Source organism: Colobus angolensis, unplaced genomic scaffold (genome assembly GCF_000951035.1).
Source record: "Colobus angolensis palliatus isolate OR3802 unplaced genomic scaffold, Cang.pa_1.0 Scaffold27, whole genome shotgun sequence".
NCBI classification, from domain to species: domain Eukaryota; kingdom Metazoa; phylum Chordata; class Mammalia; order Primates; family Cercopithecidae; genus Colobus; species Colobus angolensis.
In genome coordinates this window covers 14,014,232-14,031,949 of record NW_012115932.1, presented here as the reverse complement: position 1 = coordinate 14,031,949, position 17,718 = coordinate 14,014,232, and the positions used below count along the sequence as shown (strand labels likewise).

The window sequence follows — 17,718 nt, the reverse complement described above, 5'->3', positions numbered from 1 at the left end:
GCTCTGACTTGACACCCAGCAGGGCAGGAGGTTCAAGGGATGGCAGCATCTCTGCCCTCAAGAGGCTTATAATTGTAAATTATGAAAACAGTGCTCTCCAACTGCTTGAGTCTTGGGAATTTATAAGCCCTTCCACAGACATTACCTCATTTTATCTTTCCAGAAAAGGTAGAGGGATCCGACTAAGACAGATGCAATAAACTACAGTGACAGGACAGGCCCAAATTAAGTGCTAAATTAAGTCCTGATAAACTGTAAGAGGTCTTGCAATGCAAAGGAGAGGGAGGGCTGCAGGTAAGCCAGAGGACTCAAGAAAGGCTTGAGAGAGGAAGTGGTGGAGTAGGGTAATGATGACGATTACTGACATTTCACCAGCTATTACTATGCACTAGGTCCTACGCCAGGTGCTCTACCTGCATTTTCTCACTCTATTTTCACAGCACAACTAGAAAGAAGGTACTATTAGCATTTCACTGTTATGGGTGGGGATTGGAGTCTCTTAGGTCAAGGGAAGGGTAGGTGGTAGAGGAACAAGGATTGCAGCTGGGTCAGCCAGTCCCAGAGCTTGAGCATGCAGCCACTGATCTATGTTCTCTATAGGGTGCATGGCAGTTTTGGGGCTGGTACTTCCTGAAGGTCCACCAGAGGCTGGAGCTGGGCAGCAGCTGGTCTGGCCAATCTCCTGACCAAACCCAACCAAGCATCCTTGCTGTTTAAAGATCAAGGATGACAGCGCATGTCATTCATCCATTCACTTCATTCATTTATGAATGCCCAGTGATTAGAACAGAACCTAGGACACAGGCCTACATATTCACGGGGGACTTCCTAGGTTCTGTCCTGGTCACTGGGCATTTAGCAGTGGACAAAACAAGTCTCTGATCTCATGGCATTCTAAATTGGGGAGCCAGAAAATAAACAAGTAAAAGGAAAATGAACAAGATGGTGTCTCATAGGAACAAGTGCTTTGAAGAAGCCATAAGGGTAACCTGGTGCAGAGGTGCTGCTGGTTTGTCTAGTGGTGGTCAGGGAAGGCCTCCTTAGCATGTGACATCAGAGTGAATCCCAGCCTTCCAGTGGGCAGCTATGGTAGAGGAATGCTTCCAGCTGGGAAAAGCAAGTACAAAGCCCCTGAGTTTGAAAAGAGCTTGGCATAGAGCACATGAGCAAGAGGGACCCCAGCAGGGATGAAATGAGAGACACAGCCAGGGCACAGCTCATGTGGAGCCTCATGGGCCATGGGAGGGATTGTGTACTTTGTTTTAAGTAGATTGGGGGAGCTATTAAGAAATTGCGAGCAGGGGAATGGCACAATCCAATCTATGTTTTATGATCATCCTATCTTCTATATGGAGGATGATATGTTGGGGATAGTAGAGGAAACAAGAAAATTGTGTAGGATCCATTGCAGTGCCCAGGTGAGCCATGTCGGTGCCTTACATGGAGGTAGAAGGAATGGAGATGCAGAGGAAGTGGAGAGAAGTGATCAGAGTTAGGATTTGGAGGGATGTCTGACAGAGCTGAGGATGGATTGGATATAGGGTATGGGAGAGAGCTACCCTTCCAGTGGCCAGGGTCCCCACAGAGAGAGGGAGCAGGGACAGATTACCTTTCCTTTGTCAAAGTAGCCTATGATGATCTCGTAGAGCGTCTCCTTGAGCTGCCGGTGTGTCTGAGGGTGTTGCTGGCCCGTCTGCATGACCTGTGACGCACACTGCTCATCCGACCACTGCAAAGAGAAGACACGGGAAGTCACACAGGGCCAGAGGCTGCCGAGAGCAGGTGTCTTCCCAGGATTAAAGGCAGGAACGGCTGTCCCCACACCCTGTCCTTTTGGTCTCTCCTCCTTTCTTGAACTCAGCTTACTTCTGGAAACTTGGGGTACCACTGGAGAGGCTGCCCTTTTGAGGCATGAGTACCCAGGATATTTGGAAGTTGCCCTCCAGGCAGCACTAATGTCCCAAGTTCCAAAACAGACAAATGAGGGGACATGAAATATTAAAACCACAGTGATTAGAAGTCCAATGAAGCCCTGCAAACACCCTCCCCTCTGCTAGCTTCCCCCGGGCCTGTCCTGGGTGTCAGTGGTCAGTCAGAGAGATGCTGGGCTGCAATTTCCACTTGTGAAACCTCCTGATTTTTGTTGAGTTGCATTTATCTTACTCTTTATTGGCTCTCTGTGTGTGCTTTGTAGGGATTTACTTCCAACCCCTAAGAAACATGCTCCTAGCTCTCCCAAAGCCAAAGGAAATCATTCTGATTTTTTTTGCCAGCTACAGCTAAGTTCTCAACAGAAGGAATGCAGCTCAGTGGGCATGCCAATGATTTACTGTTAATAGCAGTTTAGATATTATATAAAACTGCAAAACATATCTCGGAGGGGTGTTGTTGTTGCTAAATGTAAAGATCACTCAAAACCACATGTGACCGGGGAAGCAGTGCAAAAGGTACCCTGCCAGCTCAAGAGTTTGGAGACACAGAGCAAAACAAAATGTATTTGGATTATTCTTCTTTTTTTTTTTTTTCTTTTTTCACTCTTCAACTTGCTGTGGGGCCCTGTCAGGATCCCAGAATAAATGTCCTTCACCCAAAGTAACAGTACCTTGAGAAGCCAAGTGTGGAGAAGGAGCGTGTAGGCAGCCTCTGTGTAATTGTCACAGTCCAGGTGAAGATCGCGGAGTTTGTACAGGTACCTGTTTGAGGGAAAATATGCTGAGCTACCAGGCGCAGTGACAAGGAGACACCTGGCAGGGACAAGCAGGAGCCCAGAGAACAACTGGGTACCTCTCTGGGTGGCAAGAAAGTCCTCCTTCCTGGATAACCAGCCCTTTGTGTGGGTGATAATGACAGCACCTAGTGTGTGTTGGGTACTTAGTGCATGCCAGGTACTGTGCTAAGTATTTTAAATTTCTTAGGTTGCTTAATCTTTATGACAACCCTGTGAGATAAGTCTCAGGAATTCCTATTTTCAGATGAGAGAACTATGGCCTGGACAAGTTAGGTGCCATCCCAGATACCATGCAACTTGATAATGAATGTTCTGGCCAATGCAATATGACAAGCAAGAGAAATAAACGAAGGAGAGAGAGACAATTTATCCGGAGTTCTGTGCTAATAAACAGAAGAGTCAGGACATGATCCCTACTCTTAATCGTTGTGTCATTGCAGGAGTATGAACAAGCCAGAGCAGCTGTAAGGGACAGTTCCTAACCCTCTCTGCAGAGTTCTCTGGGTGTAAGTAAGTGTATTTTTTGGTAATGAAAGGAAGTGGATCGGGGCTGGAGAGCAGATATTCACAGGGAGACCTTGAGCTGTCAGTAGGAAGAGTTAGCTATTTGACTGCAGTCACATTTTAACTTCCTGTCCCTTTGAAAAGTGAGATCCCAGTTATGAACCATGAGACGGCAATATAACTGAGGGGTACTGAGGATGGGAACAAGGACAAAGGCAGGGTGCTTTGAAAAATTCTTAGATAACTGATTCATAATAGGTATTAAGGAGTGAATTAATTTCTCTGTGCCTTAGTTTGCTCATCTGTAAAATGGCAACACTCACAGAACTTATCTATAAAGTGACTGGGCATATAAAGGGCCAAGGAGACCATGTGTGTCTTACAAAAGGCTCAATACATGACAGCTCGCATCGCTGCTAAGAAATGCAAGTATGCTCTGAAAGTGATTAGCCTGTAGCCAGCACTGAGCAGCGGCAGCTGTTATCTATTATCACTGTGAACTAGATTCCTCTACAAAACATTCTTTCCTGCCACCGTTGGAAACAGAATCCAGAGGCAATGAACCACTGTACTGGTGACTTGCATATCATTAGGAGGATTTACTTAAACCCAACTCTAAGTAATGTGGTGAGGGGAGATGCTGATTTCTTCCTGTGAGAGGAGAGGCAGGGAATGCCTGCCATGGTGCCAACATTCCACCCTGACGCACTCTCACAACAGGCAACACAGGGTTTCTCAGGCATCTCCACTCAATGCGTGTCTCAATGCTCAGGTTTATGTTCCTTTTGAGAAAAAGGCTTTCTGCACAAAGCTCACCAAAGGAGAAGCGAATGTTCACAGCGAATGTTCAGGGTTCCTGGCCACATAAAACGGGCCAGTGGGTCAAATGCAAGCCGCCTGAAATCAGCGTAGGGACCGCCAAAGATTTTGAGGCTAGGAAAGGTCACCTAGTGGTGATTTGATACCCGCTGTGCTGGGATGCCCTGTCAGTATTTTGTTCATTCACTTATTCTTTCAGCAAAGCTGTACTGGGCATCTAGGCTATTCCAGGCCTTAAAGATAAGCAGTGACAAAAGCAGGCACTGTTCTCAGGGTTTGGGATTTCAAGTCTAGGAGAAGAGACAGGCATGAATCAAATCATCAGATACGTAACTGCAAGAACACAGCGATGATATGTGTTGTGAAGGAGTGGTCTGTGGTACTAGGAGAGCAGCCTTTATCCAGGTGGGGAGAAGAGAGGCTTCTAGAAAGGTTCCCATGGCAGAACAGTTGATCTGAAGGGGAAGGGGATGAGTTGGGAGAGCTTCCCAGGCAGAAACATTGGTTCGTTCATTCATTCATTCATTCATTCATTCATTCATTCATTCATTCATTCAACAAATGGGTGTTTTATTATCATGTATTTTTATCAATTCATCCGTCCAACAATGCTATTAAGATGAGAAAACTGAGATCCAGGTTAAAAGAGCCAGAGCCAGAAGCAGATTTCAGGCTCAGTGATTTCTGCTTTCACAGATGCAGCCTTTCCACTCTCCTCCCGCCTAATGTTCTGCTAATCAGAGTTAACCGTGAAATTGCACATGACCTCCATGTAGAGAGTTTGGAATTGAGAAACATCTGTGTGTGCATACATAGCTTAATTCTGCCTTATCTCCTCCTGCCCATCCTCCATGCCTCAGACCCCTAGATGGCTGAGTTCAAAAAACTTGGGGAGAGCAGCCCAGGGGACAGCTTCCCTGCTACTTTCAACTACTCCTTTGGCACCCTCTCCTCTTCCTTGTTAACTCAAGGGTCTGATGATCTGCTGCAGAACCCAAAAGAAGACACCCTAATAAAAAGAAGACATCCCTCAACCAGGGATACAAAACTCAAGCACCTCCAGGTGCCAGGTGCTTGAGTGAGGTGGGCGGGGAGTAGCACAGTAGGGAATAGAGATGATGTCATGACGACAATGTTCCAGCCCTGTCCAGAATGGCTGCCACCACCCAGTTTGGCTAACAGTCGTCAGAGTAGGACAAGGGCCCAGTGTTGTCACGCCTTCTGAGTTTTCCAGGAGAAAAAGGAAATTTTGATTTTTATGTAAAATCTCCAGATTTTTAAATTTTGGCAGCCAATTAAAAATGTTTTTAAATATTCCGCCTGCCAAACCGAACAGATTTTCAGACTACACCTTGTTTGCAGTCTAGACAAATATGGTTTTCCTAGATTACTAGGGGCCTTAAATCTCCAAAGCTTGTGGCGGTCTGGGATTTGCCGTCTGTGTTTCTAAAATGAGAAGGGGAAAAACAAGGTTGGATGGAGGAAACTATGTGGCAGCCATATTACCTACAGCACTTCATTTAATCATCAAAACAGAAGGTAGGATGGAAACATTCTACAGGTAGGAAAACCTCAACCCAGAAAGATTAACTTATCCAAGGTTACAGAAAAAGCGAGGAAAGGACCAAGGTCCTTCAGACCCCAAAGCTTTGTGCTGCTACAATAAGGTATGACTAATAATGTTATAAATATCCCAAACTCAGGACAACCTGTAAAATTATTTTTTCTCCAAATGATAGCTCCTATTTCTGGAGTAATGCTAAACTAGGTACCTAGATATATTTGCCATAATAGCAGAGTGAGTGTAGACTTGAAGTCTCTGCCCTCTGACAGAATGTGACAAAAGTCCTGTAAATACCTTGCTCCTCAATTTCTTCTGGTTGACTCTACCTCAAGGGCTCCAGTCTCATAAGGATGTGCATAAAGGTATATGTTCAAGAATTTTGTTGTTGTGGCCAGGCGCAGTGGCTCACGCCTGTGATCCCAGCACTTTGAGAGGCCAAGGTGGGCAGACCACCTGAGGTTGGGAATTCGAGACCAGACTGGCCAACGTGGTGAAACTTCGTCTCTACTAAAAATACAAAATTAGCCAGGTGTGCTGGTATATGCCTATAATCCCAGCTACTCAGGAGGCTGAGGTAGGAGAATCCCTTGAACCCAGGAGGCAGAGGCTGTGGTGAGCTGAATTGGCACCACTGCACTCTAGCCTGGGCAATAAGAGCGAAACTATGTCTCAAAAAAAAAAAACAAAAGTTGTTGTCCTTTTTATTGTAGAAAAAAGTTGGAAACAACCTAAATGTTCAACAATATAGGATTGGCTATATAAATGATGGTATATTCTGGAAAAAAAAATTTATAGTTTCATTAAAAATGATGTTGATATACATCTGTCGATACGGAGTTCTTGTCAAGTTAGAAAAAGCAAAGAATAAATTACAAGTGATATAAAGCCATTTTTGCAAAAAATATGTATGCATAGAATTCAATGTATATATAAACATAAAAAAGGTCTGGAAATATGTATGGATTATGGGAATTTATTTCATTTTTTGTGTTGTTTGCCTGTATAAGTTTATTTTTGTTTTGTAATAAGTATATATTTTTATTATAAATAAAAGTAACAATACTTTTAAAATTGCAGAAAAAAATATATGAGATTCTGAGAAAAACTGGCAAAGGAGTTCTCTGCTCTAGGCTAAAATGTCCCCCAAAAACCCTTCATGATATATTCAAATAATATCATTTAAATGCCTATAAGGATGTAGACATCATGCATCTTCGTATTTTTTTTCCCTTCCAAACTGGGCTAGTCAATGGTCTTACTACATGTCTGGACTCGGGCTTCACAGTAATTTATCCAAGGTCAGCCCTGCAACAGTGCAAATGCACCCCAACAGCTCAAACCACAAAGTAGTCACTCTTAAGGAAAATATGAGCTATGGGAACAACAGGACAGTGTGGAAGGCCTAGACAATTTCAAGTGGTTTTATGGGGCTGACTGTGGGAGAATGAAGGAGTTGAATCTGGAGAAATTGACAGGAATCACAACACAGAGGGCCTGAATGTCAAGAAGAGAAGTTTAAATTTTATCCTGAAGGCAGCAGGGGGCCATCGATGGATACTGAGCAGGAAAGTGACACAGCAGATCTGGATTTCAGAAACTATGAATCTTACCTTATGTACATCTCCTCCCTGTTGTTATCTTTGTAGAAATTCTAGATAGGGGAGGAAAAACAATGATAAGTGTTGTTCTTTGCAATGTCACAGAGGTCAAGGGTGTGGTGATGAAGATGAGACGAAGATTGCTGTTTACTATCTGGGTACCCTGAGATAGGAATAGGAAATTTATTATCCTGAATGCACCAAAGATGCATCAAACAGCCTAACTGGAAGATTCTGCTTTGAAAGTCACTTCTCTGACCCTTAGACTACAAAGGAACAGAGGACCTGATGTGTCTCAGCCATCACATATCAGGAGGTGCAGATCAGTTTTTTGCTGCATTGAGAGGTGGGCTGCCAAGACTGGGGTAGTCTACTTTGACCAAGTCCATGTTGAAAGGCAGCCCAGCTTGAAGTTTCAAAGCTCAGGCCTTGCACAGGAAAGCACCTAAGTTGGAAAGTGAGTGATAGCACCTCGGTAATAGTAGGAGATCAGAATTCCTGATAGTGCAGAACTATTAGGAGTTATATGGGATTCTGTAGCCAAAACATTTAAACTTGGCAATACATAGGAATCTAGGTCCCTATTCCAGCTCAGGGGCCATTTAGACTAGTAGTTACCCTGGACTTCACCACCAGAGATCCTAATCCCGTGGCATTTTTTAAAACAAGTTCTTACAGATTCTGAGCCAGGTGGTCCTGGTCCAATCCCTGAGCCATACCAGGTGCATATCCTGGTTTAATGCAGCACACCCATGTGCACCTGAGGTTCAGAGAGGGGCAGTGACATGTTCCAGAGCACACAGTCAAAGGGCAGCGAATCATACTGGACATCATCTGTCCTGATACCACCTCTATCCCCACCCTCCTCCTTGACGCCATATTTAAGCAACGCACTGAAACCTAGTGGTGTCTAAGTGCTTGGAGAACTGTCTGTTCCAAGCATTCTCCCTGATCCTAGCTGGCTGTTAAAGGTCATTTTCCTCAACCAACTCTGTCTCTCCTTAGAGAGAAGCTGCTCAGCTCGTGGAAAACACCTCTGCATGATCTTTATGTAAACTGGGCCTGGTGGAGTTATTAGTAATAAATTCCTTTCTGCTGTCGTCAGGATTTTTAAAGTCTCCTTGGCATTCTGGGAAATCAATGGCAATATCTAGGCTGTTAAAAAAAAAAAAAAAAACAACTCCATTTAGGGTAAAGGGAGGCCATACAACAGAGCTATGGGGACAGGGTTTGTGTTTCAGGAACCTTGGGAATGGTAGGGAGGTTGATGTGACGGATGCCACATGGCCTTTTGGTCAACTTCATTCTTTTAAACCGTTTTAAGGTGGGATGACATAGTGAATATGAAGCATTATGGCTACTTACCTACCTGTCTCTTGATTGAATCACAGAGCATGTGAGAGAGGCTGTTTGGCAGCCAGTCCATGGGAGCTCATGAAATATAGGGGTTAATAACTTGGATCTGGGGTTAGTTTCTCTGGTTAACCTGGTTCATAGTAACAGTAATTCTAGTTATCAGTGTGACTCCATTCCATAAGAAGAAGGAAACTAACACATATTGAGCATTTAACCATGGGCCAGGACAATACAACCTAATGAAATTGGAACCATTATTTTCTCCTTGTAATAGACAAGCAAACTAAGACTTCAGAGCATTTCCTTAGCTTGTCCATCCTATTAATTATCAGACACAGGATAGAAACCCAGAGGCTGTGTGACTCCAAAGCTCATACTCTTAGCCAGTCTATACTGTCATCTCCCTTCCACGTGATGTGTTGAGTGCTAAAGGTAATATGCGTTAATCCCATGTTATAAATAAGGAGACTGAGGCATAGAAAGGTGAAGTGACAGCCTCAAGACACAGAGCTAGCAGAAAGCATAGCAGACATTCCATTCCACATTTGTCTGCTTTCCAAAGCCCTTAAGCACCACTTCCCTACGAAGAACAATCATGAGACCCAAAGAAAGCCCAGCTCCATGCAGGGTTCTGGTCTGACTCGGACCCACCAGCCCCACGCACCAGCAGGTTCACAGTGCAGCTCATGCGGTTGTCTTTGCTCTCATCCGTCATCACGTCCCGGTAATCCAGCAGCTTCTCCAGGAGGCCTTTGACCAGGTTCACGAAGTTCTCCACTGACTTGGCAATGGTTGGGTGCTCTGCGGCACACTCCATCAGGCTGTGGCAGAGACCAGAGGCAGTGAGCTCACGGCTGAGGATAAAGAGTGTGCTGGGGCCAGTGGGTAGTGGGATGGAGCACATGCAAAATCAGTCAGTCAACCCAAGTTCCCTGACTGCTCCTTTTGTTCATTTATTCATGTATTTATCCATATAGTGCAGCAAGTGTTTTTTTTTTTTCCTAACATCAGAATGGGAAAAAATAAAAATAAAATAGTTTCCAATATGGGTAATGATGGTGGGGGAGATGTTCACTTTTACCCACCCCTGCTGAGAATAAATCAACAAAACTTTTTTGGGGAAGCAATTTTCATAGTATCTGTCAAAATTGTAAATGCGCATATCCTCTGACCCCACAATTCTACTTTGTGGAATCTGTTCTACGGAAATATTTCCAGAAGTATGCAAAGATATAATACCACAAATTGTGTCTAATAGTGAAATAGATGGAACCATCTTAAATGTTCATCGGTTGGGAAATGCCTAAGTAAATTACAGTACATTCACCAAATGGAATTCTATGAAGACATTAAAAATATTAGAGAGATTCAGTATGTCTGGGCATGAAAAGCTCTATAAAATATAGAGCTAGGTGAGAAAAGTAAGTCTCAGAACAATATTTGTTTTTCAGTTAACCAACTGACACAGAGCTTAGCATGGCCTGGGTGTTATTGTAGACCTCATGCAAATGGTAACTCATTTAACCTCCTGTCACAGTTTTATGAGATGGGACTTTTGTAGATAGGGAAACGAAGGCATGGAGAGGCCCGCTAACTTGTCCAAGGTAATGTGGTCAGGAATATCAAACAGTCTGGCCCCAGCATCCGTGTCTCTACCGCCAAAGGCTGCAGATGTGTGCAAGTGCACATGGCTATCATGTGTCTCTGTGTGCTTATAAAGTGCCATGTACAGTCAGCAAGGATAGACACCAAACTCGTAGTGATCGTTGTTTCCAACAAGGCTTTAGGTAGGAAAATAGGAAAGAACAGCCTCCATTTTTCTATTTAAGTATGTGTAAATTTTTTTTTTAAATTATAATATTTGTTTTAGTATTCATATTCTAAATTTTAAAAACAAAAATAAAAATGTAACATCTTTAAGCACCTATTAGTTGCTAGGCCTTGTGTGGTGGGGAGAAAGATATCAATATAAAAAAGAACCACATCTACTGTCTGGCAGCCCACAGGCTAGGTGGGGAGAAACAGATGGATTAAAATTTTGTTTGATGACTATTTCTTCTTAATTACTTATTCTATGCCAGACACTGTACTAGTTACTTTTCCTAAGAAATCCTCACAGTAATTCTGATAAGTGAGAATTATTCCCCCCATTTTGCAGGTGAGGAAATGAAGGCTGAGAAAGATTAAAGGACCTTCCCAATATCGGTCTGATAGTAAGCTGAAGTGGTGACCTTAAGAATCAAGCCAATCATTGTTAAATTTAGGAGAGATATTTTTCCCACAGAGAAACACCACAGCGTGTTCTCAGGCATCTCAAGTAGATGTTATGCAGGCCATGCAATTTGTATCTGTCTCCTCTCCCCATGGAACTGTAACTGTCCAGGGGCCCTTAGGAAGGTAAAGGTAAAAAAAGCAAGGACTTCTGAGGGTCATTTCCTCCAAGAAGCCAAGCCAGGCTGTAAGAAGGTGACATCTCAAACTGTGGCTGTGATAAGACAAATCCATCTTCACTCTGGGAAAAGCAACTGTTCCCTGGCTCTCAATGGGAGATGCAAATGGCTCTGTGATTTAGACCTGTCTGGCTCAGCCACAGCTGTGCATGCCTCCTCCTGGGACAGTCACTTCTAGCCCTGTGTGCCACCCTAATGACAATGCAACAAAGCTTCTTCCCAGTGTTTGGTGTGTGATTTTGTAAAGCTTTCCAGGGCAGGAGACATCTCGGGGTCTGAGCTTGGCCAGATCTGAAGTTCTCACCTCTGGTCACATGACAGAATCACCAGGGGAGCTTTTACCAAGCCCAATGCCCAACCTAGGTCAATAACTTTGGAATCTTTGTGGGTGGGACCCAGGCAGCAGTGCTTTACTGTTTACATTCTCTAGGAGATACCGACATGCAGCTCACATTAAGAACAACTAGTTTTGTTCAGGGCTTTGCAAACTTCCACGTGCATGGGAATCACTGGGACATTGTGTTAATAGATTCTGATTCATCACATCTGGGCTGGTTCCTGAGCAGCTGCCTTACTAACAAGCTCCCAGGTGATGCCAATGCTGCGGGTCCATGGACCACACTTGGAGAAACCAGGGTTTAGGAGAAAAAAGGTCTTGGCTTGCTTTCTTTCTCTATTCTTTATGCATGAAGACAGAAAGGTGCTCAAACCATCTAGGATTGTGAAATGGATGGGAACATTGGCTAGAAATGACCCATCCATCCACTGTCCATCCTTCCACTCAACATGTGGCATTCTAGAAACTGGGGATTCAGAGTTGCAGGAGATCACAGTCTAGCATGGGAAACATAGATAAAAATTAATCATAACATATAATGATACTACCACTTATTGAGTACTTCCTGTGTTCCAGACTGTATGCTAAGCCTGTTTAACTGTCTACCTTGTAATCCCACAACAGAGTATGAGTGACAATAACAAAAGCTTTGGGAATCATGAGAGAATGTAGCTAATTCCTCACGCGGTGGAATGAAGGGTGGTGGACACTTGCCACACTGCTTCTGCTCCTGTCGGGGGAGGACTAGAGGAGGCTCACTCCTCCCTGCAATTGATTTGCACTTGGCATTGGAGGCTTTTAGACAGAGGATCCCAGACTCCCCCTCTCTGTCAGTGTTAATGAAACTGGACTTTCTTTCATTCCTTGAAATGAAATGACCCGTGACAGGTACTCTTCCAGGGATTGAAAGGGTCTAGGTAGGACAAAGGCCCAAGAACATACATCTATCCGCTTCAACCTTCTGGTTTCCTCACCACTTCTAGAACTATTCCCAGGAATAAAATACAGAAAGGCAGGGGAGTGTCTTATGACTCCATTCAATGTGAGACTTACACTTTCAGATATATGTGGATCAATGAGCGTGGGTTCCAAGGAGAGCTCTGAGGGTCGGGAGAACTGGAGTGCTGTGTACGGTTATATAGCTTGTGCACTGCACAGAGCACATGAGGACTGTGCAGCCCCACTCCATGCCTTAAACCCTGTGTTCCTATGCAAGGCTGCAGTTGCCACAGGGAGAATAGCTCACCAAGGCCCCATCCAAGCCATGTGCCCACAGGACTGTATCTGCCCAGTGGGGGCCCTGTGTATCAGTGGAGGACCTTAAGAATCAAGCCAATCATTGTCAAATTTAGTGGAGATATTTTTCCCACAGAGAAACACCACAGCATGTTCTCAGGCATCTCAAGTGGCCCAGGGGAGAAAAGATAGGTAAGCTCATGGCTTCAAATAACTACCATGCTATCCACCTGTAAGTAATACAAGTTGACTGTCCCCTATTTGAAAATGCGATATTCAAACTTTCTGAGCACTAACATGACACTCAAAGGAAACACTCACTGCAGCATTTTGGAGTTTGGATTTTCAGATGAGGGACACTTAACTATTAAGTATAATTATTTCAAAATCTGAAAAACAAATCCCAAATTCAAACTACTTCTGGTACGGAGCATTTCAGATAAGGGACAATCTGTACTACTAATAATTAATATTGCTAGACTACCCACTCAGTATCAGAAATTGTGCTAAGCACTTAACATGATTTTTCTTATTTAATCCCAACAAAAACTCTAAGGGCTTAATAATATTTTTATCCCCAATTTTCAGATAAGAAAACTGAGGCTCAGAGAGGTGAAAGGAAGGAGCAGGTACAGGGGCCCCATGGATGTTCTGATGGGGCCCTGGCTCCCTGTGTCGGATTTGATTCGTTTTGTGTAAAAATCATTCACACGTCTATTTCAGGAGAAAAATAATGAGCTGTCTTTAATTTCTTTGACCTCTAAGGACTCCTTTTATAAATAATCACTCAGGAAGGATTTGAAAACCCAGCTGATCATCTGAAGACCGCGGCGGAGCCCCATCCGGTTATAAAAATGGAAATTGCCAGCACTGTTCATGGCTTCACTTCTGGTCAATATTTTGATTTTCTTGTTTAGAACTTTAAGATAAGCACTGATTCAGTCAGAACATTGTTTATTCCTTCCCGGATACATCAGTCTCCATATCCACCTGAGGGGCAGACAGTGGGTTTCTCCTTCTGGCCAAATGGCATTTGCATTCTAAGTGTTCAGTGAGGGCCATGCATGGTGACAGGAAGGGGACAGGGGCCAGCTGCGATGGCACTGCCTGGGGCGCCATCCTGTCCTCTGGGCTCTGGCTGTTTGGGCAGGGTGGAGAGGCTTATTGTGGGGGTCAGAGCAAGGCCTTCAGTTTTCTTTTCTTGTTGAAATTAAAATATTCAAAAAAGATTGAAGAAAGAATCCAAACTAGAGTGATCTCAGAGAATCATACAAATCAGAGAATATACAGTTAGCAGGAAGTGGGGATGTCTGAGTCACATTCCTGAGCCTCAGGAGAAGGCCTCACGGGAGAAAGGGGTAATTACCAAGCTGTCAAACACAGAAACTGGGAGCAAGGCCTGGAGATGGAAGCATCTTTATGAAGCATTTACCTGCTGTGTGCCAGATGCTTTATACTTATTCAGTTCTCAGAATAACCACAGGGGCGTTATTATTCCCATTTCAGAAATGGGGATACTGAGGCCAGACATATGTGATTCCTGTGAAGTCTTGCAGCTGCTAATCGGTAGAGCCAGGATCAAAACCCAATGTCTTTCTCCAAAGATATACAAGCGGCCCATACGCACATGGAAAAATGCACAGCCCTGTGAGTGTACTGAAAATCAATGAATTCTACACATCGCGGAAATGCGATTCAAAACCACAATGAGGTATCATTTCACACCCCCCGGGGTGGCTGTAATCAATAAGACAGATATTAACAAGTGTTAACAAGAAGGCAGAGAAATTGGAACCCTTATACACTGCTGATAGAAATATATATGGAGCTGCCACTTTGGAAAATAGTCGTTGTTTCTCAAAAGGTCAAATATAGGTACCATATGATCCAGCAATTCCATTTCTAGGTATATACCCAAGAGAACTGTAAACGTTATGTCCACATAAAAACTTGTACCTGCATGCTCACAGCAGAATCAATACTCATAGTCAAAAAGTAGAAACAGCCTAAATACACATCAACTGAGAGATGAATAAACAAAATGGGGCATATCCATATGGTAGAATATTATGTGGCAATTAAAAGGTATTAAGTACTGAAACATGCTACAACATGAATGAGCCTTGAAAACATTATAGGCAAGACAGAATGCAGAGTAAGGGTGGCCTAGGGCTAGGGGAGATGGGGGAGTGTTTGTGAGTGTGTGTGTGTGCATGCGTGCGTGCATGTGTGTGCGCGTGTGTGTGTGTGTGTTGAAAGAGCAGTGGCTAAGGGGTGCAGGGTTTCTTTTCAGGAATAATGAAAATGTTGTAAAATTGTGGTGATGGTTACATAGCTCAGTGAACATACTAAGAGTCAATGATTGTACACTTTGGGTAAATTGCATGGCGTGTGGATTATATCTCAATAAAGCTGTTAAAACAATGTCCTGACTCCAAGTCCAGTGGTCTTGGGCACTGTTCTCTGTCCACTGTCTGCCCCTGGCCTGGGCACTGGAGTAAGGCAGAGCTAGGTTCAGGATACAGCTTGTCCACTCCACTAGCTTGTCATAGTTTCCTTGAACAATGTGCTTACTTCCCTCAGCCTCAGGGCCCACCTCTGTGAAATGGTCATCAAAGGGAGTAAGTGTGATTAAAGGAGGCATTACATAGCACACTGCACAATAGCATGCTAAGTTAGTATGTGTGCTCAATAAATGTAGGTCATGACCAACATCTGTCAAATATTTAAACAGAAAACAAAGGAAAAATAGCAACCATATACCACAGTTAAGATGTGATGAAAATAGACATTTTGGTGGATTATTTCCCTCTTCCTGACACAGCAAAGATTCTTTTCATCTGGCTCATTGTGTCAGTTCCAAACAAATGGCCACTCCAGAGAGAAATGTGAGGTTTCTTCCAAAAATGGAGCTTTGCCAATACCCACGAGCCTCTAGATCGATCTCCAGGGGAGGACACAACCACTCAGAGCCCCCTGGAGTTCTGAGACCTCCCGCCTCACCTGACCTTCACAGGCTGTTCCTGCACGTGGGGCACTGAACTTACATTGACTCCAGCAGCTGCATGTACTGCTCATCGCCTCGGCCCCCTTCCACCTCGTGGTCCAGCTTCAGGATGATTTCGTTTTCAAACTGAAGATGCAGGAGACAAAAATCAACAACAACGTTAGAAGGCTGAGGGCTGAAATTAGTCAATTCATTATTTCAACCAAAGCTTTAGGGGGCACTCATTATCTCCCAGGTTGAGTGCTGGGATCTGGGAATACAGAATGGAACAGAATACTATGTCTGCCTTTTTGGAGTGTCCAGAGAGTGGAGGGGAGCCGTGGGTGATGAGAGAGGGGTGGGTGGGGGGAAGAAAGAAAGAAGAAGAACAAGAAGAAAGAAGAAAGAAGGAGAAAGAGGAGGAGGAGGAGGAGGAGAAGGAGAAGAGGTTAGGGAAGACTTCTCACAGCCCATGTTATTTGAGCTTGTTTTCAAAGGTTAAGTTGAAATTTTGCAGAAAGAGGAAAAGGGAATGGAGATATTTCCTGGACAGCTATTGTTTCTGCCTGCTTGGCATTCCTTCATTACTTTCTCCATATTTTGGTGATCACACAAGTCTTAACAGGAGTCCTTGGGGCTCTGGTGGGCTGAACATCCCTCCCTAATTCCAGGTGTGGAGACCTGACACAGGCCTAGCTCCTAATCAATATATTTTATCACACAGATCCCAGCATTAATAAAGGTCTGGACTGAGACAGTGAGACTCTAAATCTGAGGCTTTATAGGAACTCTTAGCAAAATGAGTCTTTCTGCTCAACCTACAGATGGAAGGTCATGAGCCTGAAGCTGCTGCTGACCACAACGAAAGAGGCTGTCTGAGAATTACACCAATACAGAGGCAAGCAGAAAGCAGAAGATACAGAGAGACAGAGACCTGATGCCATATGTGAGCCCCTGCATTCAGTCACATCTGATGCTTTCCCATTCATATGAGCTGATCTGTGTATATATCAGCCAGTTTGAATTGGAGTTTTGTTCCCTGCAACCAAAGAAATGATGAAAAATACTCATACGACGTGGAGCAAATGTCAAGTCTTAGATAAGTCAAGACTGGTGACAATTGTAATGATCAGAGATCAGATTAGGTAAGTGATCAAAAAGCAAGTATCCATCTACAGTTCCACCAACTGGCATTGAAGCCACAGAATGTTTTGTCTCCCTACTTTCCATGTTAAGAAACATTTCACCCACTGGAGTGCATGGCTTATTCAATACATTGTTTTGAAGTCACCCTGTGTCTTTTTAACATGATTTTGATGCAAAATGGTTTGTACTGTTTTAGTATTATACCCTGAAGAGTCCATCCAAATCATGCAGTCCACACTTGCCTCATTTTACCATTAAGAAATAAACTGGCACCTGGAGAGGGAAAGGGGAGCTTGGCAAAGGTCACCAAGACCAAAAGAGGACTTGGGGAGTCCTGGCTTCTAACGCGACCTGTTGACACCCGGTCTTCATAATACTTCATGAAGTCTGGAGGTCACGGATCACCTTTAAACATGACAATGCACGAAGAGTGGCCAGCCCTTGCTTGGTACAACCCTCGGTGTCAGTTATTATTACAGGTGAAAAAGTAGAGACTCAGAGTTTAAGTGACCTGTCTAAAGTCTCAGATGAATGGCAGAGACCTTTGGCAGGTTCTTTCCCATGCATAAAGGACAGAGCTCCATGGAGTTGGAATCTTTAGGTGATGATAAGGCAGGGACCACATTTTCTCTTCCCTCTGGTTCACACATTATCCGTGATGCCATTGTTCCCTCACTTTTGTGCACAAAGGGTCTAAGGGAGGGACAAAAAGCTTGTGCTGATACAGCACAAATGCCAAAGAATTTCTCATGAGTTGCCTCAGTTGGGGAAGACTTATTGAAGGAGATATACCGGGCCCGGAAAGATGGGTAGGACTGTGATAAATGTGAGAAGGAAGGCATTCCAGATGAGGGAAATGGTGTGAGCAAAAGTGTCAAGGTGGGACTGTGTCAAAGATGAGGACAGTTGTTCAGCTTAAGCGGAGAGGATGGATGGATGGACAAACAGAAGGAAGGAAGGAAGGAAGGAAGGAAGGAAGGAAGGAAGGAAGGAA

At 44.0% G+C, this 17,718-nt stretch overlaps 1 protein-coding gene across 1 annotated transcript in view; it reads right to left on the bottom strand.

The window, feature by feature from the left end:
- DOCK2 (dedicator of cytokinesis 2) overlaps nt 1-17,718 on the bottom strand; it is a 447,565-nt gene that overhangs the window by 39,939 nt on the left and 389,908 nt on the right. The window contains exons 34-38 of the mRNA XM_011947752.1: nt 15,640-15,725; nt 9,234-9,390; nt 7,226-7,266; nt 2,603-2,693; nt 1,610-1,729 (exon numbers count right to left, since the gene is read on the bottom strand). Coding sequence (XP_011803142.1) covers nt 1,610-1,729; nt 2,603-2,693; nt 7,226-7,266; nt 9,234-9,390; nt 15,640-15,725 — 495 coding nt within the window. The remainder of the gene's footprint in view (nt 1-1,609; nt 1,730-2,602; nt 2,694-7,225; nt 7,267-9,233; nt 9,391-15,639; nt 15,726-17,718) is intronic.